This window comes from Cladosporium halotolerans, assembly GCF_011745625.1.
Source record: "Cladosporium halotolerans strain TM138-S3 chromosome Unknown Sca12, whole genome shotgun sequence".
Taxonomy (NCBI): Eukaryota; Fungi; Ascomycota; class Dothideomycetes; order Cladosporiales; family Cladosporiaceae; genus Cladosporium; species Cladosporium halotolerans.
This window is the reverse complement of record NW_027191463.1, coordinates 219,043-242,213: the sequence shown is the minus strand read 5'-3', so window position 1 is coordinate 242,213 and position 23,171 is coordinate 219,043. Positions and strand designations below refer to the sequence as shown.

The following is a 23,171-nucleotide window of genomic DNA, read 5'->3' as shown; positions in this document are numbered from 1 at the left end:
GGATCCACTTGGTGCATGTCGTACATACACGAAAGATGGTATGAATGTAAAATCGGAAAATGGACAATGATGTGTTCTCGTCATGCACAACTTTGTGCGTCACATTGGTATCAGGTATCTAGTTCATCAAGCGTTTCACCATGAAACCAATGACCATGCAGCTTTTGAAATGTATATCGTCACATCAAACTCAAACACGCGCCAGCCCCGGCTATGGACAAGCACGCTTAAAGCTTCTGCATGGCGGCAATGTCGTTGGACTGGACGTAGTCCTCGAAGCCATCAACCTCCTCCTGGAGCTCGTCCAGAGAGACCTTGTCGTCCTCAACGACCAGGTTGATCTGGAGCTTCTTGATGCCGAAACCGACGGCAACAAGCTTGGAGGCACCCCAGACGAGACCGTCCTTCTCGATGCTGCGGACGGACTCCTCGAGAGCCTTCATGTCAGTCTCGTCGTCTGCAGAATTGGTTAGCATGCGTCCTACTGAGCGAAAGTGAGAATCGATACATACCCCAGGGCTTGACCTCAAGGGTGACGATGGACTTGGCGGCAGGCTTGGCCTTGCCAGCCTTCTTCTGCTTGTACTCCTCGACGCGGGCGGCCTTGATCTTCTCGGCCTCCTCGTCCACCTCATCGTCGCTGCCGAAGAGGTCGACCTCATCGTCGTCCTCCTCCTTCTTCTCGGGGGCCTTGGCCGGGTTGATGGTGAGCTCCTCGGCACCAGGGCCGTAGGCAGTGACGTCCTTGGAGGCGTCACCGGGGAGCTTGCCGAACTCAGACTCGAAAGAGGCGATGTGCTTGTACCAGCGGTAGGCGTGAGGGTACTTCTCAACGGCGGGGGCCTCCTTCATCTGCTGGAAGGCCTTGACGTCGGCCTGGGACGGGGCATTGCTAGGGTTCCTGTCAGTGAGTGCTCGCCGACTGAACGTAGCTTCATCTCGAGCGAAAATAGATGCAGAAATAATCGAAAGATCAGAGGTGCGCAGAACGCGTATGGGTTTGTCTTCATTCAGCGGGGTCTTAAGCCGCCTCAGAAACACGGACCAAAGTTGCTCATCAGGGAATTCGCAGGGCAAGGGAGGGTCGCAGTCGCAATGGGAAAATCGATGTCGCAGACTTACCCAACGATGTAGCTGCGGGTGGAGACCCAGCTGTTGAGGACTATACCATCCGTCAGCTACTTGCCCGGCAGCGGTGTGACTGGCGCGGCGCTGGAGACGCCTGCCTCGCGCATGGACTAACCGTGGAGACCAGTCTCGGAAACGAAGTCGGTGAAACCCATTGTGAAGTTTTTGTCCCGGGTATCTGTGTGGTATAGGTGGGAAGTGGTGATGAGAAGACGATTGTGCTGTAGAGAAGATGGAAGAAGAGTGAGGGGCTCTACAGTAGAATTTCTGCGCACGTTGCGGTTGAAAGCCACTAGCAGCGCCCGGGCCGCTTGGGCCCCAGCCTGAATGCTCGGAGAGCTGTTGGAGATAAGATGGATCTTATCGCAGCGCCGATCGGGAGCTTCGAGAAGCTGCTCGGTGTTTCTTTAGTACCATCAGTATCGTTCTTGTCTTTGCGTATATCTATTGGCAATAGCAACAAGCGACCACCCGCGGCGTGAGCTTGTGCTGCTGTTCAGTCTCACATATTACTACACATCAAGATGCTACCACATGCAGGGCGAAATGCTGCAAGACGCGTTGCCAACGTCCGACACTCCCTCCCTCGACGTGCAACTCGATTGACTCCGAAGCAACTGGTGCCATCAACTCGATTCGCTTTAACAAGATCACTCCCATCCATTAGTCAATGTCGTCCGTATGCGACAGGGCGAGGTAACCCTCAGCCTCCCGGCGGCAACCATCGCATGAACCTTGGTGGCGAGCCCGAGAAGTCGGCGCTCGAGCAGTATGGTGTCGATCTCAACGCAAGGGCAAAGGATGGCAAACTCGATCCAGTCATCGGCCGCGACTCCGAGATTCAACGAACCATCCAGATCTTGTCAAGGCGGACGAAGAACAATCCTGTGCTCATCGGCTCAGCGGGCACTGGCAAGACAGCTATTCTGGAAGGACTGGCGCAAAGGATCATTCGCGGCGATGTACCGGAAAGCATTAAGAATAAGAGGGTGATAAGTCTTGATTTGGGAAGTTTGATTGCCGGAGCAAAGTTCAGAGGTGACTTCGAGGAGAGACTGAAGAAGGTGTTGAAAGAGGTGGAAGATGCGCAAGGTGGAGTGATTCTGTTCATCGACGAGCTGCACACTCTCTTGGGCTTGGGCAAAGCGGAAGGCAGTATCGACGCGAGCAATCTGCTGAAACCTGCTTTGTCCCGCGGAGAGCTTCAGTGCTGCGGAGCGACAACGCTGAACGAGTACCGCCAGATCGAAAAGGATGTTGCGCTCGCTCGGAGATTTCAACCGATTCAAGTCGGTGAACCCACAGTACAGGATACGGTTTCGATCTTGCGTGGAATCAAAGACCGCTACGAAGTTCACCATGGTGTTAGGATCACGGACGGTGCTCTCGTCGCCGCGGCCGCATACAGCAACCGATACATTACCGATCGCTTTCTGCCCGACAAGGCTATCGATCTGGTCGACGAAGCCGCAAGCGCTCTGCGGCTACAACAGGAAAGCAAGCCGGACGCTATCCAAGAGTTGGATCGCCAGATTATGACCATTCAGATTGAACTCGAATCTTTGCGCAAAGAGGAAGACGTAGCAAGCAATGAAAGGAAAGAGAAGCTCGAAAGGGATTTAACGCTGAAGCAGGACAAAGTTGGCGAGCTCACTGCGAAGTGGGAAAGTGAGAGGGCAGAGATTGAAGACATCAAGAAGGCCAAGGAGAACCTTGAGCAAGCGAGAATGGAATTGGACCGAGCACAGCGGGAGGGCAACTTCGCCAGAGCAAGTGAGCTTCGGTATGCCACTATCCCAGAGTACGAGAAAAAGCTTCTGCAGGGCGACGAGGGTGGCACTTCGTCAGATCGCAGAGAAAGCCTGCTCCACGACTCTGTCACCGCTGATGACATCGCCGGCGTCGTTGCTCGCACCACAGGCATTCCGGTTAACAAGCTCATGTCTGGCGAGGTCGAGAAGCTCGTCCACATGGAAGACACGCTGCGAAAGTCAGTACGTGGTCAAGACGAAGCTCTCACAGCAGTCGCCAACGCCGTCCGCATGCAGCGCGCTGGTCTGAGCGGCGAGAACCGCCCGTTGGCTTCGTTCATGTTCCTCGGTCCCACCGGTGTTGGTAAGACAGAACTCTGCAAGAAGATGGCTGGCTTCCTCTTCTCCACCGAGTCTGCCGTCCTGCGCTTCGACATGTCAGAGTTTCAGGAGAAGCACACAGTCTCACGCCTCATCGGGTCACCCGCTGGCTACGTGGGCTACGAAGACGCAGGCCAGCTGACCGAAGCGGTGCGACGCAAGCCGTATGCCGTCCTGCTTTTCGACGAGTTCGAGAAGGCGCACAAAGACATCTCCACGCTGCTCCTGCAGGTGCTGGACGAGGGATTCTTAACCGACGCGCAGGGCCACAAGGTCGATTTCCGCAACACCATGATCGTCCTGACCTCCAACCTGGGCGCCGAGGCTCTCGTGATGGACGAAAGCACAGGCAGCGAGATCAGCCCCGAAGTCAAGGAATCTGTCATGGATGTCGTGCAAGCGTCCTACCCGCCCGAGTTCCTCAACCGCATCGACGAGTTCATCGTCTTCAAGCGACTTTCTCGTGAGGCGCTCAGAGATATCGTCGACATCAGGCTGAAGGAACTGCAGGGTAGACTTGATGACCGCCGGATCACGCTGTCGGTGTCCAACGATGTCAAGGCATGGCTGTGCGACAAGGGATATCAGCCCAGATACGGTGCGCGTCCCCTGAACCGGTTGATTTCAAAAGAAGTTGGAAACATGCTGGCGGACAAGATTATCCGTGGCACGATTAAGAGCGGCGACACGGCGAAGGTTGTGGTCAACGCTGACGGCGATCACCTGGAGGTCCTTGCGGTCTGAAGAGGCGGTTGCAGGGTTATTTGAATAAGTAATGATTGATGACTTTGTATATATATGTACTCTACTAGCATTGTACTTGTAATATAGTGACTACTTCGACTGCTCAAAATCAGTGATTGAAAATTTCCAGTAAATTCGACAGTGCTCCTCATTTTAAAATGCTTCGTACGAGGACTGCCTACAAAATCTGACTGATTCTCGTATCGATGGTCGATCGTCCCGTCCAGCAATCAATAATGGTGACGAAGTCGCGGGCAGCTCGGCACACCTCCGAAGCGTCTCGATCTCCGCCCGCAGCGAGCTGCACTGCGGCATTCGTCGCAAGCCTCTGTCCCATCAATACATTTCTTTTGTGCCTAAGCAAAAGGGCTCCCAACGCCCCATTGGCATAATGAGCAATGCGTGGCTTGCGGTAGCCTCACGAGCGCGCTGCGCGGCTCCCTCAGCGCAGCGACAGCCAATCCTCCACCTCTTCAGAGGCTTCCAGCGGTACCACAGCAGTCATAACTTGGCACGCGCCCAGAAGCCGGCGCCAACTGTACAAAGGAGTCGGAGTGTGTTCGATCATACGCTGGCTTACCAACATGCACGATACTCTAGCAAAGCGAGCAAGAGAAAGAAGAAGAGTCAGGCCGATGACGATTCGAAGCTTCAGCCCGCGACGACCGTGGGCTCGCACACCGAGGGCGTGGTAGAAAATGTGGTCGGAGAAGATGAAGGCATCACATGGCGCGATTACGATCCAGAAGGTGGCATGCCCTTGCCAAACGGCGAGCTCCCCCAGGCCGAGATCAATGCCATCTTTGGCGGCGAGGGCGTAGACGCGGACACGGGCAATTATATTCTCAGCGTGATGCAATGGCGGAGGGTCTCTGGCGCCCTTATTGACGTCGGTCTGGACTTTCCCAAGGCGAGGCAAATTCCGAGGTGGCAGGCTTTGCAGGGCTTGGAGTATTTGCGATCGCTGGACTCTAGCTTCGACGAGCAGGTGGCGGGTGAGCGGTGGGCGGCTGAGGAGACGGAGCGTCTGCGGGAGGAACTGAGGGAGCGCGCGGTTTCTCTTAAGCTGTACAAGCCGGACCCTACCGAAGAAGAGGAGGAGTCGGACCAGGGCACTGATTACGGGCGACAGAGGTCGGGCGAGAGCACGCTCCAAATGATGCAGAGGCACAACGAGGCGAAGTGGGAGAAGGAGCAGGCCGAGAAAGAGGCTCGGGAACGCCAGGAGCAGAATGCTGAGATCAATTCTGCTAGAGGACCTCTGGAGCTCTCGGGCGGCGTGCAGCCAAGTGTTGCTTTGACAAAGTACGAATCTCTCGGAGACGTCGAAATCACTGGAGCTCAAACGAAAGGATGGCTCAAGCCGGTCGAGCGCAAGGAATGGGTCAAGTACTACGAGGATCAAGCCACCATCATCAAGGACAACGCTGTCCCCCAGCTGAGCTTGCTACAGCGCCTTGGACCCGCCACCTTGTTCGCTGTGATCGGTCTGGCCGCGCTTCTCGTTTTGAGTGACCAGTACACGCCTCCGCCCAAGAGCGCGCGCATATTCCCCGAAACTGCTCCTGCGGTCACCACTATCGGCGCAATTACCGGCGTCATTCTCACGACCTTTATCATGTCCCGCCTTCCCATCTTCTGGCGCTTGAGCAGCAAGTACTTCTGCATCGTACCAGCGTATCCCTTCGCGGTATCCCTGGTCGGTGCTGCATGGCGACACGACACCGTCTCCCACTTGGCTGCCAACCTCACAGCACTGTGGCTCTTTGGCCTGTCTTTGCACGAGGACGTTGGCCGCGGGACCTTCCTTGCCATCTTCCTAGGAGGAAGCATTTTCGGAGGATGGGTCAGTCTCACGCACAGCGTCCTCCTTCAGCGCTGGATGACCTATTCCTTCGGCTCCTCCGGCGGCGTGCTCGGCGTCGTCGCCGCCTCCTGCGCCCTGCGACCAAACGGCTCCGTCACCATCTGGGGCGTGGACGTGCCGTACGTCACGTGGATGTTGGTTGGTCTTTACAGTCTCGGTGAACTGTATGGCATGGTCAGGTTTCACAAGAAGACTAACGTAGACCACGCTGGGCACGTCGGTGGGCTGTTGACTGGTGTTCTTGCGGCTTATCGTCTCAAGGCGCAGCAGCCGGCGGAAAGCGATATTGCGATGAAGCACACGCCTGCTGTGGAGTCGCTACAGAGCTAGACGGTCACCAGGGGCTGAATTTCAAGGCCGCCTTTACTGGAGGCGCACTGTTGGGGGCGACTCTTGAAGAGATGAACAGGACTGGACAGGGGACATGGAGCCCACTCGTATATCAACCACTCCGCTTCTAATCAGTCTGTACATACTATTCAATCTGTATATCAAATAATACCAAGAGCACGAATTGCTTGAAAAGAATGAGCCAACCAGCCATTATTGACACGGCATCCATAGACACGTGCAACCTGGTCCAATCGACAAGGCGTGGCTCGAGCATGCGCTCACGAAGCCCTTGGGCAGACATCTGGGGCTTCTGCCCCACCACGACAATAAGAAGAGGTTTTCGCTATCATCGATGGTCTCAGCAATATAGCCTGGTCGTGTTGAAGGTTTCATACAGAGCGCGCGCTATTTGCCAATCGCGGACGAGCATCTTGCCGGTGAGGGTGGATCGTATCACGCTCAGTCCACCTTCTCAATTAAGCTTGCATACAACCAAGCTAGGCCAAAGGATAGGTCTGAAATCGCTTGGGCTGCGGGACTTCGGCATCCAGATGCCTTACCCATGCGTCCCCTCACCGCGGAGTGTCGAGATATGGGTATGTGATGCAGTTGGAGAATTATCGTTGTGAGCAGGGGGAATGCGGTTCTGTCTGTACGAGGATCAGACCTTCGCGATGAGTATTGCCTGTTGAAATAAGTATCGCTTAGCTATACAGAGCAAAGACAAAAACACGCACGTGGGGAGCTGCAGGGAAGTGAAGCAGTGCCTGCTAGCGCTGTCGGTAGCCGAGGACGCCGTGGGCTGCCCGGGCAGAACGTCTCTCATCCATTTCCTCCGCAGTCAATGCGGAGTTAGGCTCAGCGATTTACAAATTCTTTATCCGAATCCGATACATTCAAGACCGCGAGTGGCAGCGCAACATGTTGTCGATACTCGTGCTGGCATCGACAAGATCATTTATGCAGACTTCTGGGATGCTGGCTTCCCGTAGGGCCGAGATGGTGGCGTCGCCAGATCTGCTGGCGTGAGCAAAAATGTGTTGATTGGTGCGGTGGAACGTCTGCATCGATCTCCACTGGGGACGCGGTGCTTGAAGCTTTGCGGGTGATGCAATTTGGCGCTCGCCCGTTGCCGGCCAGTATATTACCAATTGTGGACCGCCCTTCGCTGGTGTCTGTTCTGCATATCTCGACTTGCTCCCCATATCTATTACCGCCAGCTTGGAGCGAGTCGCCATCTTCATTGATCGGCCGCCTTTCGCGCCTTGCAGCCATCGCCTTCTTGATACAACAGCTCAGTCGTTTTTCGCCACCTGGAATATTGGGGGAAATCTTCGCGGGGTTGCTGCGCCTGTGCTTGCATCGGCCATGTCGGTCGATTTTCGCAACGATCCGTACACATGGGAGGGTCTGACAGGATGGAAGTCCTATCGCATGGCTCGTCCGTTCCGCGGCATGTACTGGGACGTTCGACGACGATTACCGTACTATTGGAGCGACATCAAGGACGGATTCAACTATCGGACGTTCGCCGGCACCGTGAGAATCTTCTTTGTCAACCTACTCCCGGCATTGGCCTTCCAGCTTGACATGGAGCGTAACACCGATGGCTATTTCGGCATCAATGAAGGCCTGTTCGCCTCCGCGCTTGCGGCGGTTGTTTTCAGCTTGCTTTCGGTTCAGCCACTCACAGTCGTCGGTATCACCGGACTTATCTCCCTCTTCAACTATACGGTGTACGATATTGCGGTAGACCAAGGCGTTGGCGACATCTATCCACAGCTCATCGCGTGGGTATCGATCTGGGCGGCTATCTTTCATTGGATGTCCGCTGTTTTCAACTGGTGCGATTACATGCGGTACATCACCGACTTCTCGAGCAATTCGTTCGGCCTGTATGTCGGAATCATTTACATGAGTAAGTAATGGCTAACTAATGCTTCAAAGAAACATCACTGATATGATGTATAGTTAAGGGAGTCGAGGAGTTGGTGGATCAATTCAACAACGGAAGTTTGTCTGGTGGTTACCTCAGCGTGGTGATAGCGCTGTGCTACTGGGCCACAGTCTACGGCCTCGAGTTGATGGGTAGCACCATCATGTTCAGACCTTACATTCGCAAGCTTCTGTCTGATTATGCATACCCTATCGCTACAATCTTCTGGACTGGCTTCTCGCACATTCCTGGTCGCATCAAGGACACCGACCTCTTGCGAGTGCCTCACACGCGCGCATTCTATCCAACCGTCGATCGGAGCTGGCTGGTCGATTTCTGGAATCTGGACGTCAAATGGGTTTTCGTCGCCCTCCCAATGGGTATCCTCCTCACGCTGCTATTCTACTACGATCACAACGTCAGTTCCCTGGGCGCGCAAGCGAAACAATTCCCCTTGACCAAGCCGGCTGGATTCCACTGGGACTTCTTCCTCCTCGGCTGCACATGTTTCATTGGTGGCATCATTGGCATCCCTTTACCAAACGGCCTTGTTCCGCAAGCTCCTGTACACACCGACTCCCTAACAGAGTACAAAGACCGCCTCGTAACCAGCAAAGAAACCGACGACAAACCCGACGCGCCCCAACTCGGGCACAACAAAAAGATCATCGTTGCCGACAACGTCGCCGAGCAGCGCGTGTCGCACTTTCTTATGGCCCTCGGCCTCATCGGCACCATGACGGGCCCATTGCTCGTCGTCCTGCACACGATGCCGCGCGCCCTCTTCTGCGGCGTTTTCTTCGTCGTCGGCTGGGGCAGCATCGAAGGCAACGGCATCATCGACAACGCGATCTACATCTGCAAGGAAACGCGCTTCGTCTCGCCGCAGGAGCCGCGCCGCTCGCTGCGCAAGTCGCGCATCGCGCTGTACATCATGTTCCAGATTCTCGGCGTCGGATTCAGCGTTGCTATCTCGCAGACCATCGGCGCCCTTGGCTTCCCGGTCATCATCGTCTCGCTCATTCCGCTGCGCTGGGCTATCCTGCCGAGGATCTTCACGGAGCACGAGCTGCTCGTCCTCGATGCGCCGACTGCGGATGCCGACGTTGTGCTCGCCAGTATGGGCGGGCAGCCTGAGCTGCCGGAGGTTAAGCTCGCGCGGCAGAAGCGGGAGGCGCAGGATGGAGACGGCGAGCAGGGTGATGCGAGCGGCACGAGCTTTGCCTCGAACGCGAGTGGGTTGCGATCAAGAGAGGTGGTTGGGAGTAAAGATGAGCAAGAGGACGCGCGTGAAAAGGAGCAGCTAGAGGCGCAGAGAGGGGTTGAGCCGACTTTGAGGACTGGGCATGCATGATGTGCTTTTCAGGAGGAGGGTTTACGTTTCTTTTTGCAATTGCATTGGCAACATAGCGTGGCATTTGCTTGGACCGGCCATACATTGACAGCGGAGTGAGGGTCAAGGACCTGTGATACTGGCATAATGATATTTCTTCAATAGCTCATCCAACATCAGTCCAAGGATGTACTTCAAATCGCCGCACGGTCAGCATACCGTCATGTAATTACTGGATCCTGCTTTGGGAAACTTGTGTCAAAATCCCCTACATGGAGGGATTCCGCTGCTGGTCGTAGGGAAGGGCACAATGGCACAGTGAGACGGCCGAGCGAAGCCTTGGCTCGTGCACCGTACCAAGACTCCCATTCAAAGATGAGTCGTGATGTATTGTTTAGCTATCCTCTAGCGCTTTTGTCGACTGTGGTTCCGCGATACTATGGTCTCGCAATTGCCTCCCCCAGAAGCCCCCTCACCCCGTATAATGCGCCTACCCTAATGCCAATGGATCGCTTGAACGCAGCAAAACCCGAGAGTATGTTCATTGGGCCCTTTAGCCAGTCTTCATGCTCTCAAGCAGAGCAGGCTCGTTTTCGGCAACTTCGAGAGGGTCTCCGTAACGCGCTGCAGAAAGCTCACTGTCAGTAGGCTGTCCCTCGTGGCGCGACGCACGAAGCGAACGAGCAACTCACCCTTGACCATGGCATCCTTGTGCACCATGCCATCCCAAGCCCTGTTCATCTCATCGACGGCCTTCTTGTTGGTCCACGCATAGCCAGGTTCATCCTCCGCCTTCGTCCAGCTGTACCCGCTCGCGTCGTGCGTCTTCGCAGGAAGGCTCGGGCGAGGAGCGTTCGGCATGCTTTCCACTTCGTCTTCCTCCGCGCCGTTCGTGAGAGCACCGTGGGGACGCTTGCCGTTAGAATTCGCGATCTGGGCGCCAGAAGCGGCGGTGGGCATGGTGGATGGATTGTGCGATTCGGCGGGGCTGAGGAGCGCTGGTGGGGAGGAAGTCATGTGGCTGTCTTGGTCTGCGGGAGCTGTAGATGAGTGAGCGCGTCGAGCAGATAGGAACCTCTCAAGTGAAGAATACCTGACATCGTTGGCGCTTGTGATTCGGTGCGGCTCACGAGCGCTGCTATAGACCTTCACTTCGACACGAAGCGAGGCATCGCTGCTCTGCTTGACGCGGTTGGCCGGTGACGGCATGTGGGTTTAGACTCTCGGGCCTTGCCGGAGGCACTCCCGCGCGCGTGGGGTAATCGGGGCCTTATTTCGAGGGAACTCTCGCCGAATATAAAGCGGTGTCTAGCTCGACACAACCAAGGTTCGGTATAACTATATGTCGACCGTCTTGCTTGTCAATTGATCAGCCCGCAGCCGCGCATAGAATTGCTTCTTGTCTTCCTGTGTTCTCGCGTTCCAGTACACCAGTCTGCGATATGAGCAAAGGCGGGGTTCCAAGTGCATGGGACGACGATTGGGAGACCCTTGCAGACGTGAGTTGAATCAATATCGTTCAAGTAAACACTGGTCTCTGACTTCACTGCAGCGACCGCCACCTCAGGAGCCCGAGATACCGACAGCAAAACTATCCAAAGCGGAAAAGCGGGCCCAGCATCAGCAGCTACAGAAGGACATATGGGCTTCAGCCGAGAATACAGGGCGCAACCTATGGCTCGAAGCTCAGGGCGCCGTGCCTCTCAAGCAAGAGCCTAAGCAACCCATGACTGTACTCAGCCGTAAGCCCATCATAGCGAAGAGGAACGGTGATGGAGCGGCAGACGATGGAGACGACAGCGAGGAAGAAGCGCGCAAAAAGAGGGATGCCGACTTTGAAGAGCGTAAGAGGAAAGCGGCGATAGAGCGCGAAGAGAAGGTGAGGAAGTACGCCGAGGCAAGGGAGCGAATCATGGGTTCGTCGAACCCGTCGTCGCCAGCACAGAATTCCAGGGAAAGCTCGCAAGGGCGTGACAACCGCAAGCCGCGAGGAAAGCAGCACAGCAACATGAACAGCCGTCCAACTTCTGCTGGCCAGTCTCCGGCAAGGCAAATGGTCGGTGGGACTCAGGTGTTCGACCCAGAAGACATGGGCAGGAGATTGGGCCCGCAACGAGCAATGGCATCAACACCGAAGGAAGGCGAGCCTACCCGACAGCCTCGTGGGCCTGATAGCACCGGCCGTGGTGGCTTTGGCTTTGCTGGACGTGGTGGACCTTTTGGCGCTTGAGTCACTCCAAGGTTTATCCACAAAGCCCCGCCATATGAGTGGTGGCCTCCACATTCAGACGAACGCCTTCAGCCTCGCTTCGAGAAATAAAAGCCAAGCCGCCTTTTCCGAGCGAGTTAAAGCACCAACAATGCCGGCTGGAAACCATACCTGTCTCCTCGACAGCGCTCGACTGTCGGCTTGCGTCGGCTACTGCAGAGTCGTGTCTAAGCCCGACGTGGCTTTCGACACAAACGCAAAGCTTTCGACGAGCAGGGGTTTCCTGCAGTCGTTCGGAATGTCATGGCGGCGGCCCAAATCTCGTTTATGCTAAGCTGCCATTCTCCATAGGCCCCTTCGCGACAAGGATCCGTACTCTTTGTGAGCCTCAGACCGATGGTTACATGCGGCGACGACCGCGTTGGTAGTAGTGGACCAATCTGGGGCTCTCTGCCACTGCTTCCTAACGTTGCTGCCCAACGAACCTGCCGAAACAGTTGAACTCAAACTAGATTCAAGTACGAAAGACTTCTGCTAGCAGCGATTGCTATCGGCTTCCAGCCGGGTCTAGACTGAATTGATTGCGTTCGCTTGCACTTGAACCGAGCGACGCGAGTACCGTCTAATGCCCTCCCGCTCGTGGACTAAGGGAGCAGACTAAAATCCATGTTGCCGACGAAGATGAGAGGGCAAATGTCTGTAACCCCATCGCTTGGCATGTGGGCAAGCGTGGGTGTCGACAAAGTATGGCCATCCAGACGGAGGGGTTACGAAAGATGACTACCTTGAAGAGTAGAGGTCTAGACAAGACCGATGATCTAGCTTTAGGCTTCATGGCGCTTGACGGAGATAAAGACAGAGGCCGGGAAAAACAGAGTCCCAGGGCATCAGGATAGGATTTACAATAATGGGTCAAGTCCACGCGTGCCCTCAGCTGCGATCAGATGACTGCGCAACACATTTCTAAGAGAACGTGAATGCCGTCGTAAATGTAGTTGGTCACCACGACCAAAAAATTAGATTGAACAATTCCACTCTATGCCCAACTAATCCCGCAAAACCACCCCATCACGAGCTCCCACTCTTCGACCCCTCCGTAACCCAGAGCCCAAAAGCCTTCTTCGCGCCCCTCGGGTCCCAAAACCCAGGCCTCTCCTCCAGCTGCGCATACGGGTTTCCAGCAGCGACGCCCGCCTCGTCCACTATCCTCGCTTCCTTGCTACGCTCCAGGTTGCCGGCCCACTTGCTCCATTGGATCGGTTTGAGATCGGGGCTTGAGAGCACGACGCCGACGCAGAGCAGGAGGACCGAGAAGAGGGTTTCGAGCGCGATGTCGATTGGCAGGCTCAGTTTGGGGTCTGATTCGTTGGGAAGGCGGAGAGAGGGCGATTGCGAGGCGGAGGCGAGGAGGGAGTGTTCGTAGGCGCTGTAGACGCTGCGAGGAGGGTTAGATGGAGGGGAACTGGGAGTGGGAGGGGTGAGGGAAGGCTTACGCATGCGCCAGGAACACAATGCCCACGATATTGAGGAGGCTCGCGGCGAAAGCCATGTTGATAGTTGACTGAATGCTGTGGGTGCTGGCTTCCGGTGATAAAGGTGGTTCACACACGTAGATGTTCGTTGGCGTGAAGCTGGAGCAGCACCCGAGCGGGATGCGTTCCGCGGACAGTCGATTTCACATGCCACCAACAACACCATCATTCTGCCACCCGCCAAAACCACAGACCGGCCACTTGCACCAGCAAAAAGGCGCGAAATACCCGTCACAATGGTCTACTACTTCACCAGCAACGTCGTCAAGCCCTCGGCGTACATCTACGTCGGCAAGGACAAAGTAGAGAGTGCGAAGCCCCGCCTGCGCCCACAACCCACCGCAATCGTTGTGCTAACTTCTTGAGAGAGATGAGGACCTGATCGCGCACGGCTGGCCTGAAGACGTGTGGTTCCACGTCGACAACCTCAGCTCCGCGCACATCTATCTGCGCATGCGCGACGGCGAGACCTGGACCAGCATCCCCGAGGCGCTGCTCACGGACTGCGCGCAGCTGACGAAGGCCAACTCGATCGAGGGCAACAAGAAGGATAACATTACTGTTATCTACACGCCGTGGTCGAATTTGAAGAAGGATGGCTCTATGGCGACTGGGCAGGTGGGCTTCAAGGACAACAAGCTCGTGAAGAGGGTCTATGTCAGCCAGCGCGAGAATGCGATCGTCAACCGCCTGAACAAGACTAAGGTGGAGAAGCACCCTGATCTGAGGCAGGAGAAGGAGGACAGGGAGAGGGAGCTGAGGAAAGTTGAGAGGATTGCGCAGCAGGAGAAGGTAGGTCTACCAGTCTCAATGCCCGTGTTGGACAGATTATGATGCTGATCACCAGTCTAAACAGAAGAAGCAAGATGCGCAGCTTGCCGAAGAGCGCCAGAGACTCAAGTGGCAGAAAGACCACATGTACGACGACATCCACACGGAAGACCAGATGATGGAGTCGAGCAACCAGAACCGAGACGAGGACTTCCTGGACGACTTCATGTAGCGTGAGCGAGACATAGTACGTGCCACACGCTACGTCAAACGCTCAACTCAGCTCTTCATACTCCGCCCTTCATCTATTCCCCACTACAAAAACTTCAGATCCACATACTTCTCCCCCTTCCACCCCTCCCCCAGCACCGTCTCAATCGCCACCGGCGCCTCCAACTCCTCCGCAAAACTCGCCCTCTCCCCCTTCGCCCCCGGCCCCTTATTCCCGTACTCCGCGAAAGTGATATTCTCCAGCCTCTCATCCCCGACATTCCAAACACTCCACCCCGCCGGACTAATCACCTTCGACAAGCGCGTATTCTGCACCACGACTCGCGCAAAACTCCTCCAAGGCCTCCCCAAGTAGTACCTTCCATCCTCGACGACATTGCCCGGCGCCGCCTCTACGCGCGACTCGTTGATCACATACCACCCTGCATCGTCCGACGAGCGGCCCGAGGCCGTCACCCAGCCGGACTGGTTGTTGGCGACGACGCCGATGTCGCAGGACTCGAACCAGGCGCGGGCGCGCTGGCCGAAGATGAAGTCCGTCGCGCCCTCGATGTAGGAGCGCGCGTAGAGCTGGGTGCCCTGCTGCGCGAGGAGCGTGTCTTGGTAGCCGGTCAGGGCGCAGGAGTAGTAGCCTTGTTGCTGTTGCGTGGGGGGGGAAGGTCAGTTGGTCAGTTGGGTTTGAAGGGGGGAAGGGAGGACGTACGCCGGCGTTGGCGCTCACGGCGACGGCCTGGGAGCCGACGCCGAAGGCGTTCTTGACGTTGACGTTGTAGAGCTTGAAGTCGGTCGTCCAGACGCGCAGCGTGGCGGTGAGGTCGTTGTTGGGCTGCGTCTTCTGGCTCTCGGCAGCGACGATGGTGACCGTGTTGGCGGCGTGGTTCTTGTCGTCTTTCGTGGAGCCGTAGACGGTCAGCGGGCCGGCGAGCTTGGGGATGAAGACCTGCTCGGCGTAGGTGCCCGGGTGGATGAAGATGGTTTGCTCGGCCGTGGTGGTGTTCGAGAGGGCGGCGACGGCGCTGGAGATGGTGGCGAATTGCTTGCCGCTGCCGACGACGAGGGCGCCGGTTGGGGGTTTGAGGCGGCGGGCGGCGAGGGTTAGGGAGACTAGGCTTAGGAAGAGGGTGATTAACTTCATCGTTTTTGTGATGAGCGTTGGTGGAATAGATCAGACCCCGGGGCAGAGGGCGTCGATGTTTGAATCATTTTGTATTTTTCTCGACGACACGGCCATGGATCAATTGCCCGCTCATCTCGATTCAAAAACAAAATCTAGTGAAATTATTCCGTGAAGCAAGTATCCAGAGAGGGGTATGTTGTTTAGAGCCGTGTTAGCCATACTAGCTCTGCTCCACGATGATGTGAAGTTCACCTCCAGACGCCAGTTGATTGGTGGAATCACCGCACTGGGTTCCGTCACACTTCAAACACACACTAAACTGGAGATCGACGGCACTTTACTCCAGCATTGCAATATGGGTATGATGGTGGTGATGGTGGTTGTGGGGAATATCACATCTTCCCGGGGTAAAATGAGGAGGAAGTGGGCCTCGTCACACGTGTTCATGCCCACACTTTGCGCAGTTTGGTTCGCGGGCAATCTTGTTCTGTGACCACTCGGTAGCCTTTGTTAAATGAAAAAGTTGTCTTCAAAGCTGACCAACGACCTTCAATGGTGGTTGTGAACAATAATACAATAATTGTGCCTCGAGGATGGTCGGTATCTTCACAAAAGTTACCCCAACCCTAACCCTAGTAACACCACCTCTCAGTTCCTGATCCAATGCAACGTCGGTCGGACCACGAAATACGAGATGATCAATGCGAACTGAGTCGCCACCAACGCGTATCGCAAATAGTACCACAGGCGCGTCTGTTGCAACGCGATCATTAGCTTTTGCTCCGTCGCCTTCCGTACCCAGCGACTGTCCCGGGCTAGAGAAAAATCACATGAAATCAGAGCACTTACAGGCGGTGGTGTCGCATCAGAATCCTCTCCTGACCGCCCTGGATCGAATGATCCCTTCTCGAGCTTGCTCAGATCCGCGTCGACAGTCTGCACGCCCGCCGAAGACGGCGCGCGCGAAACGGCCTTGATCGATTTGACCGTCAGGCTAAAGTCGCCCTCCTGAGTGCCGAAGAAGCTGGATAGGTATCAAGTTAGTCAACGTTACTCGGATCAGGAAAGTCAGGAGACCGTTTCCTACCTCCTCATCATGATGCTGAACCTCTTGACCGATTTCAGATCAATCGGCTTCGCGTCCTTCTTCAGCTTCCCACGGTACGTCGGGTTGAGACTGCTCCACGGGATGAAGACCGAGTGATCCCTGGTCTCGCCCGGCACGGTCTGCGGCGGCAGCTCGAAGTCGCATTCCCACGAAATCGTCGCTTGTTCGCGGCCATTGTCGGGGTTGCGAGTCAGGAGTGTGTCCTTCAGAATCAGAGTGTACCGCTTCTCTGCGCAAAGAGAGTTTCAGCCTCGCGCTCAACGGCAGGCGCGCAAACACGGTATGCTGTGGCAGGGGAGAGGTAAAAACTTACTGTCGCCCTTCGCGACGTCCAGCTGGATCCCGGCGTAGTCGGACAGGTCCCAGGTCTCGTGCTCGGCGACGGTCCGCTGGGACGCGAAGCCCGCGCCGCCCAACGTCTTGATGTCGAGCGTGCCGTAGAAGCGCGCGTTCTTGCCGTCGCGCGCGAGGTAGCTCTGTGCGGAGAATCGATCGATGCATCAGCGATTGCCCCTCTCGCCATCTCCTCCTCCGGGAATATGCCGAGGACGACGGCAACGACGCGCATGGCGTCTCAGACCAGAACAGGACAGGGGCACACGACATACCTGCGACTTTCCCCCTCTCACCCGGTCGTCACTAGCCGTCCACTCATCTTCTCGCCACTCCCTGCCGTCGAAGCGATTAGTAATGCGAACACAGACAGCAGCGCTCCGCACCGCAGGCCGAGAGAGCAGCAGCAGCAGCAGCAGCAGACGCGAGCGAAACGAGCCCGGCAAAACGCCCGCCACGTGGGAAGGGCGTAGGCGAGACGCCGTTTCGCTGCACCGTCATCGAGCGACATACACAGGCGGAGCGGGACCGGCCAGGGCAGGGCAGGACAAGGGAATGGATGCAACGCAACATACCTCTGGCCGCCGAACAGCACATGCTCGGCCTTCTCCTTCGAGGCCGTCCTCTGCTCGTCTCGGCTCGGCGGCGGCGACGCCATGATGTGGATGTTGTCGCGGGGCCGGGGCCCAGAACTGCTGGCGCGAGACGGTCGGGGAGCGAGCGGCGGGATGTCCGGCGCGCGCTGAGTGGCCGGTTCGGGTCGAGTGTTGTCTGCGGTGTCGTGGAAACGGCGGGTGGCGCTGGCTCTCAACGGGCGCGGTGCTGTCTGGAGGCACGTCTTGGCTGGGTGACTTGCACAGCTCTGTCTGTCTCCTCTCGCGCGCTGCGGTGGTGGTGGTGGGGTGACGCGCAGACGAGGCGTGAGTAATGTCGCCCGCCTCCCCGCAGCGGGCGCGACGCGAAGCGAGCGCTTGCAGATCCGGCTTCGCCTCCCGAGCCACCACCGCCGTTGCAGCGACCCTCCCGTCGCAGGCAGACCGGCCGGCCGGCCGCCGTGCTCTGGCCTCGCTGCTGCTGCTGCTGCTGCTGCCGCTTGCTGACACATCATCAAGCGCTGCTGCTGCGTCTGCGGGGCACGGGAACAGGCATGCGTCTTTATGAATCAATTGATCAATCAGTCAATCAATCGCAGCAGACGAGCGGCACTTCGCCCTGCACGCCCAGGCATCCCCTGCCATCGCCAATTTAGCCAGCATCGAGCCGAAAGGCAAGTCCCGCACGCGCACGAGCGCAAAGCACGAAAAACCGCAGCATGTGAACGCAGCCAGCCAGCCAGCAAGCCAGCAAGCCCCCCGCCCGGCGAACGGCCAACCCGAATGCTCTCCGAGCGCGCCGACGAGCAGGCCGGCGGGCACGCCCTTCGCCTAAACGCCATGGCGCGGGAGCGCACGAAGCCGTTCGCGTCGAAGCGAATGGGCGGCGCGTGTTTTGCTGGCGGCTGGTTGGGGAGAGGAGGAGGGGTGCCTGGGGCACCAACGAGATCTCGAGATCGCGCGAGAGGCAAAGAGGGACTGGAGGGAGAGTCTGGTACTCCAGCCAGGCCCCAGAGGACGGCCTAAGCTAAGGTGAGAAAGGTGTTTAGGGCAGCTTGCCCTGACCCTGGGGCCCTGCTTTGCCCTGTCCTGGCCTGGTGTCTCTCTCGGCGGGAACCCGCAGGAGCAGGCAGTGAGTGGTACAGTACTTCGACCCTCGAAGGGCAACTTGTAGCCAAGTACCGTAGCGATCCCGAAGCGGTTTCGCGGCCGCCCGCCGCCGCTCTTGTGGGAGCGAACGAGCGCAGCGCAACGCAGCGCAGTGCAGCGAAATGCGTCGCGCGACCGCCTGCCTGGCCGGACGCCTGCAGATTCAGCCTTGCAGGATCGCCTTCGGACGCACTGCGCTGCGCTGCGCGTGCGTCGCGTCTCTCGCGTCGTCGATGATGATGACGACCACTATACCTACGAAGAAAGAAAGTCTTGCGACGACTCCAGACCAGATCCAGCGCAGCCCTGATGGCGGGGCCGCGAGACCTAGCTGGACCTGGAGATCCAGTCCAACGCAACCACCCACCGCGGAAGTGGAGCGCTCCCCGGCCGGCCGCGTTCCGTGGTATGGAGGGTAGGATGTGGCGGCGCAACTCAAACCACGCCGTCGCGCCCGCCCAATCCCAATCAACATCCAGTCCAAAGCGAAGAGCCACCACGGCGGCGGGGCGTGTCTGGCAGCTGATGAGGAAGAAACCCCATCCATCCCATCCCAGCCTGGCGCCGCGAGCGCAACCCTGATGGGCGGTTGAAGGGCGCGCCAGCTGAGCGATTAGGGTTCGAACCGAACGGGACAGCGCAGCCTGCCTGCCTGCTGCGTCGATCCACAGACCTCACGCAGCCAGAGCGCTCGCGAAAGCGGGCCACCCAGACTGGGGGGGCTGAGCAGTGGGCAGTGGCGGGGGAGGAAAACGATGCGCACTCGATTCAATCAATTAAGGTTCGTGCCATGGGGGACTGTCCCTGTGATGAAACGGCTACTTTGCTTTTCTGAGGTATCGCAAGCACCCAAGCAGGCATGCATGGAATGGCTTGCGGCGAGCGGCCGGGCTTGCTTGCTTGCTTGCCACCACCGAGACCAAACCGATGATTCCCGCGCCCCTCCTCCGCCTCCGCCGAGACCCATCCATCCATCCAACCATCCATCCAGCCTGCCTGCGTCATGATCAAACAATGGTATGGAGACTCCCCTTCTCCAGCCAGCCGCAAGCCGTGGCTACGCGGCCCCGAAGAGTGTAGCGAGCGTCCTGGGTTCCCCTCTCCCTTCCCTTCCCTTCCCCCTCCCGTCTCGCGCACCCCTGCCCTCCGCCCTGCAAAAAGTGAAGCCGTTGGTACGTAGTCGTGATGTGGCGCCGTTGCGCCGTTGCTTTCCCCGTAAAACGCAAAAGTGAACCCCCGGTCTAGTGGTTCGCGTCCTGGTTGGGGACGCTGGTAACAGATTGGAAAAGACAGAACAGATCCGATCCAGACAAAAAGGAAAAAGGAAAAGAAAGGTGGTCAATAAGCGTTGGAAAAGTGTGTCGTTCCATTACAATCGTCGCTCGTCAAATTTCAATTACCTCGCGTAGCGTTCGTGAAAGTAAAGAAGTTCCGCGCTGCCCGCTCCGTCAAGCCCGCTCGTAGAAGTGCAGCGGCGGGGTCCGCGGCATGGAGGCCGGCGTGCGCGGGTAGGCCGTGTGGTCCGGCGGCGAGCGGTGCTCGAGCGAGTCCGACAGCGAGGGCGTCTGGCGAGCGAGATCAGCCCTGTTGTCCCTTTTGCGGAAATCGCCGAAGTCGTTCGCCTCGCGCCCGGTTTCAGTGCGGGTAGCTATAGCTCCTCGCGTACGAGACGGGCGGGCGGGCGGCGGCGGCGGCGGCGGTGGTGTTACTCACATAGGCAGCGGCCGCGACGTCGTGGTAGGACGGGCCGGCGGTGGTGCTGACGTCGACGCCAGCGATGGAGGCGTAGCTCATGGAGAAGGGGTTGATTTCCTCATCGGCGTAGAACTCTTGCTTGATGGGCGGGGTCGCGATGCCGTTGGCGTAGGCTTGGTGCAGCGGCTGCATGTAGGAGTGGTAGAGGGGGATGTCCATCGTCGGCTGCATGTTGCAGTATGCGTTCGACTGGGAGTAGGTTGCGTATGTTGCGCCGCTTTCGCTGGTTGCGAGAGAGGCGTAGGAGAAGGGAGGCGGGGATGTTGAGAGCTGGCGCGTGTACTGTTGAGAGAACATGCCTCGGTCTTCTGAGGATGGGAGGACGTATTGTTGTGCTAGCACTTCGGGAGTTTGATCGCGACGCATGTGACTGCTCGTTGATCGAGGCCTTGACGAGTTGACTGGAGGCGCGCGAATGGATGCAACGGAATCTGTTCGTGCGAGCTCGACAGGGCGTTGTTCAGGAGACGCTGAGCTGGATCCGGCGCGGCGTTCCAGGTCTTCCAGACGCTTCTTCAGCTTCTTGCCTGCGATGGTGTTAGGGGAGTGAGCACGCTATGGCATGGCTGTCCAGTACTCACGGTAGTTGCGTTGAGCGATCCGATTCTGTATCCGCCTACGCTCGGCAAGATCAGAGATCTTCGTCCAGTCCTCGTTGGGATTGGCACTTGCACTGAAAGCGCTGCTAGTGCTGTGGACTGTGGGATACTGTTTCGAAAGGTCGGGCTGAGTAGAGTACTGTGGTGGGTACGAGTAGGTCGCATGGCGAGACATCGCCGGTCGATCGTACATGTTGACCGTGTTGAACGTTATGTTGATATTACAAGACCGGTAGTATGAGACGGTGTCTTGTGCTGGAGTGTCAGAGACAAGGCTGGCGAGGGATACGACACGGAAGAAGTAGTGGCCTCGGGGCCTCGCCAGCTCTATATCAAGTCAGCCAATTGCTCAGGTCACATCCACAGCGACCTGAAGAGTAGGGCCCGGGCGGAACGGCATCCCTGCACAGTGGGCCGGGAGCCATGTGTCGCAGCGAACGCCCTCCGCATGCCAGCCACCCCTGCAACGCCGTATACGGCCTGTCCGCGCGCCGGCGTGGACAAGAGTCGCTGCTGCGCAGCACCTCGCCCGGCCGTCACGGCCGCCCGCCAGCCCGCCAGCCAGCCCGATTGTGGACGCCTTGGACCCTTGGTTAGCAGGCGTGCGCAGGCGCATCCTGCAGCCCTCACGCCATGGGCGGGCTGCGTCTGGCGGTGGGCTCAGGCGAGCTGGGCGCGGTACATCCCTACCCCGCCTCACTCGCAAGGCTGAACGCGTCGCAAAGCCTGCCCAGAATAACGTGCCGGCGGTTGGTTTCGGTTTCATGTGTTGGTATTCTGGTGCTGCTCGAGCGCGATGCGTGGATCGCTGACACGGCCGCCGGCAGAGCGCAGAGCGTGCCGCCGTCACTTGCGGAAGCAAACCAGCGAGCTGTGCAGAGCCACCGTCCACCGTCCACCGTCCACCGTGTCGCCAGGCATCGGCATTCCCGCGGCCGTCCGGACGCAGGCGGGGCGATAGCACGTCCGGACGGAGGGTGTAAGGTAGGCTGCCCAGCCTGCCTCACAGTGCTCTATCGCCGCTTGCCGCCGCGGTGACGCGGTCGTCCGCGGCGATAGTGGTGAATAATCCGGCACACGCTCGACGCCCGCCGCAGACGCTTGATCACTCATTGTTCGCATGGCGAAAGCGCTCATGTGCTAGCGAGTACTGGACTGGGCCAGATACGGCGTCGGCTTTCGGATGGCTTCCGACGGTACGAGTACGACTGGTCGCAACCTTGTTGGTATTTCGGGCAGCCACCTCCAACGTCCAGGACTGAAGTGGTGATGGTAGGGCGCGCCACGACCACTTGCGTGACCCGCTGGCAGTGCTGTGAGTTCTGTCGACAGGCACGCGGCCCGCCGCCGTCGCGTCGTCTCATGAATTGTGCACCGCTCGGTATAGGCAGCGGGGAAAGCCGCGGCGGGCGCATAACTGCGTCTTCGCAGGCAGCAGAGCCTCGCCAGTCCTATCAGATGGCCTGCCGATAGCTGCACACCACCGCGCCCTCACCGACTGTCCCACGCCGGCCACGCGCACATGCCAGGCCTGCGCGAGGCACCGCGTGCCAGCCTATCAGCCCTACGGCCACCCGAGTAGAGGAGCAGCAGGGCGTGTCGCGGCGACTGTGTGTCGCTGCATGTGCACCGTCTTGGTCATCGGTCTAAGTTTAGCAGGGCGCGCGCATTCGGCCTAGCGGTCGATCGCCTGAGCGGGCGCAGAGGAAGGATAAGCGTCTCACTGGCCGTGTCGTAGCACAACGCTCGCACATGGGCTAGGCAGCCATTCCAGCCTTACGCAAGCCGTGAGGACGGGGTCAGTCAGCACCGTATGCTGGACAAGGTGCTCATCTCGTCGCCGCCGACACGTGGGTGCGTAGGGATGGGGATGGGGGGCCGTGTGCCTGTGTCGGCGGAGCAGCGAGAGACTCGTCCGTGGCCATGGCCGTGGCCGCTCCCCGCCCGCGACGTGCCACGACAGGGCGAGCGAATGCGCACCTTGGCCCATTGGCAGCGAGAGCGAGCCCGCCAGCGAGCGAAGGAATCGTCGCCCCGCTTGCGCCTGTTGCGGAATGTGCCAAATCGCGACACCGCGCGAGCGGGCCATTTGACTTTCCCGAGGATTCGTGCAGCTGGCTGCTGGCCGCCCGGTATGCCAGGTCTGGTGGGATGGACCGCAGTCGCTCGCGTTCGCCAGGCAAATTCCGCGCCTGGCTGGCTGTGCCTTGGTGTAGCGTCTCGCGGAGCCCTCCCCCGGATGGCTCCACCCCATCACTCTTCAGCCGCAGTGTAGCGCACCAAGCAGGTCTTGTCCAGCAA

At 58.1% G+C, this 23,171-nt stretch overlaps 11 protein-coding genes across 11 annotated transcripts; 5 read left to right on the top strand and 6 right to left on the bottom strand.

Moving 5' to 3' along the window:
• Nucleotides 1–70: 70 nt before the first annotated feature.
• On the bottom strand, nucleotides 71–1,375 carry WHR41_04076 (uncharacterized protein). The gene is made up of 4 exons (XM_069372682.1): nucleotides 1,244–1,375; nucleotides 1,123–1,162; nucleotides 513–892; nucleotides 71–457 (listed from the first exon to the last, which is right to left on the bottom strand). Exons 1-4 carry the CDS (start codon nucleotides 1,281–1,283, stop codon nucleotides 228–230), a joined length of 690 nt encoding a protein of 229 aa, XP_069230053.1. The 5' UTR covers nucleotides 1,284–1,375; the 3' UTR covers nucleotides 71–227.
• Nucleotides 1,376–1,652: 277 nt separating this feature from the next.
• WHR41_04075 (uncharacterized protein) lies at nucleotides 1,653–4,004 on the top strand (the record flags this gene model as incomplete). Its single annotated transcript, XM_069372681.1, has 1 exon — nucleotides 1,653–4,004. One exon carries the CDS (start codon nucleotides 1,653–1,655, stop codon nucleotides 4,002–4,004), a length of 2,352 nt encoding a protein of 783 aa, XP_069230054.1.
• A 391-nt stretch (nucleotides 4,005–4,395) lies between these two features.
• Nucleotides 4,396–6,201, top strand: WHR41_04074 (uncharacterized protein; the record flags this gene model as incomplete). The annotated part of the gene is made up of 1 exon (XM_069372680.1): nucleotides 4,396–6,201. One exon carries the CDS (start codon nucleotides 4,396–4,398, stop codon nucleotides 6,199–6,201), a length of 1,806 nt encoding a protein of 601 aa, XP_069230055.1.
• A 1,168-nt stretch (nucleotides 6,202–7,369) lies between these two features.
• Nucleotides 7,370–9,672, top strand: WHR41_04073 (uncharacterized protein). The gene is made up of 2 exons (XM_069372679.1): nucleotides 7,370–8,122; nucleotides 8,176–9,672. The coding sequence occupies exons 1-2, from the start codon at nucleotides 7,573–7,575 to the stop codon at nucleotides 9,492–9,494; spliced, it is 1,869 nt and encodes a 622-aa protein (XP_069230056.1). The 5' UTR covers nucleotides 7,370–7,572; the 3' UTR covers nucleotides 9,495–9,672.
• Nucleotides 9,673–9,785: 113 nt separating this feature from the next.
• WHR41_04072 (uncharacterized protein) lies at nucleotides 9,786–10,650 on the bottom strand. The gene is made up of 3 exons (XM_069372678.1): nucleotides 10,567–10,650; nucleotides 10,166–10,504; nucleotides 9,786–10,097 (listed from the first exon to the last, which is right to left on the bottom strand). Exons 1-3 carry the CDS (start codon nucleotides 10,571–10,573, stop codon nucleotides 10,027–10,029), a joined length of 417 nt encoding a protein of 138 aa, XP_069230057.1. The 5' UTR covers nucleotides 10,574–10,650; the 3' UTR covers nucleotides 9,786–10,026.
• Nucleotides 10,651–10,783: 133 nt separating this feature from the next.
• WHR41_04071 (uncharacterized protein) lies at nucleotides 10,784–12,725 on the top strand. The gene is made up of 2 exons (XM_069372677.1): nucleotides 10,784–10,972; nucleotides 11,026–12,725. Exons 1-2 carry the CDS (start codon nucleotides 10,916–10,918, stop codon nucleotides 11,701–11,703), a joined length of 735 nt encoding a protein of 244 aa, XP_069230058.1. The 5' UTR covers nucleotides 10,784–10,915; the 3' UTR covers nucleotides 11,704–12,725.
• On the bottom strand, nucleotides 12,475–13,291 carry WHR41_04070 (uncharacterized protein). The gene is made up of 2 exons (XM_069372676.1): nucleotides 13,176–13,291; nucleotides 12,475–13,117 (listed from the first exon to the last, which is right to left on the bottom strand). Exons 1-2 carry the CDS (start codon nucleotides 13,229–13,231, stop codon nucleotides 12,751–12,753), a joined length of 423 nt encoding a protein of 140 aa, XP_069230059.1. The 5' UTR covers nucleotides 13,232–13,291; the 3' UTR covers nucleotides 12,475–12,750.
• An 80-nt stretch (nucleotides 13,292–13,371) lies between these two features.
• On the top strand, nucleotides 13,372–14,324 carry WHR41_04069 (uncharacterized protein). The gene is made up of 3 exons (XM_069372675.1): nucleotides 13,372–13,523; nucleotides 13,585–14,006; nucleotides 14,071–14,324. Exons 1-3 carry the CDS (start codon nucleotides 13,451–13,453, stop codon nucleotides 14,215–14,217), a joined length of 642 nt encoding a protein of 213 aa, XP_069229945.1. The 5' UTR covers nucleotides 13,372–13,450; the 3' UTR covers nucleotides 14,218–14,324.
• WHR41_04068 (uncharacterized protein) lies at nucleotides 14,301–15,695 on the bottom strand (the record flags this gene model as incomplete). The annotated part of the gene is made up of 2 exons (XM_069372674.1): nucleotides 14,920–15,695; nucleotides 14,301–14,855 (listed from the first exon to the last, which is right to left on the bottom strand). Exons 1-2 carry the CDS (start codon nucleotides 15,349–15,351, stop codon nucleotides 14,301–14,303), a joined length of 987 nt encoding a protein of 328 aa, XP_069229944.1. The 5' UTR covers nucleotides 15,352–15,695.
• A 48-nt stretch (nucleotides 15,696–15,743) lies between these two features.
• WHR41_04067 (uncharacterized protein) lies at nucleotides 15,744–17,653 on the bottom strand. Its single transcript, XM_069372673.1, has 6 exons — nucleotides 17,350–17,653; nucleotides 17,050–17,110; nucleotides 16,755–16,917; nucleotides 16,421–16,670; nucleotides 16,183–16,357; nucleotides 15,744–16,086 (listed from the first exon to the last, which is right to left on the bottom strand). The coding sequence occupies exons 1-6, from the start codon at nucleotides 17,430–17,432 to the stop codon at nucleotides 15,982–15,984; spliced, it is 837 nt and encodes a 278-aa protein (XP_069229949.1). The 5' UTR covers nucleotides 17,433–17,653; the 3' UTR covers nucleotides 15,744–15,981.
• A 1,967-nt stretch (nucleotides 17,654–19,620) lies between these two features.
• On the bottom strand, nucleotides 19,621–21,354 carry WHR41_04066 (uncharacterized protein). The gene is made up of 3 exons (XM_069372672.1): nucleotides 20,853–21,354; nucleotides 20,230–20,798; nucleotides 19,621–20,081 (listed from the first exon to the last, which is right to left on the bottom strand). The coding sequence occupies exons 1-3, from the start codon at nucleotides 21,061–21,063 to the stop codon at nucleotides 19,965–19,967; spliced, it is 897 nt and encodes a 298-aa protein (XP_069229948.1). The 5' UTR covers nucleotides 21,064–21,354; the 3' UTR covers nucleotides 19,621–19,964.
• Nucleotides 21,355–23,171: the final 1,817 nt, after the last annotated feature.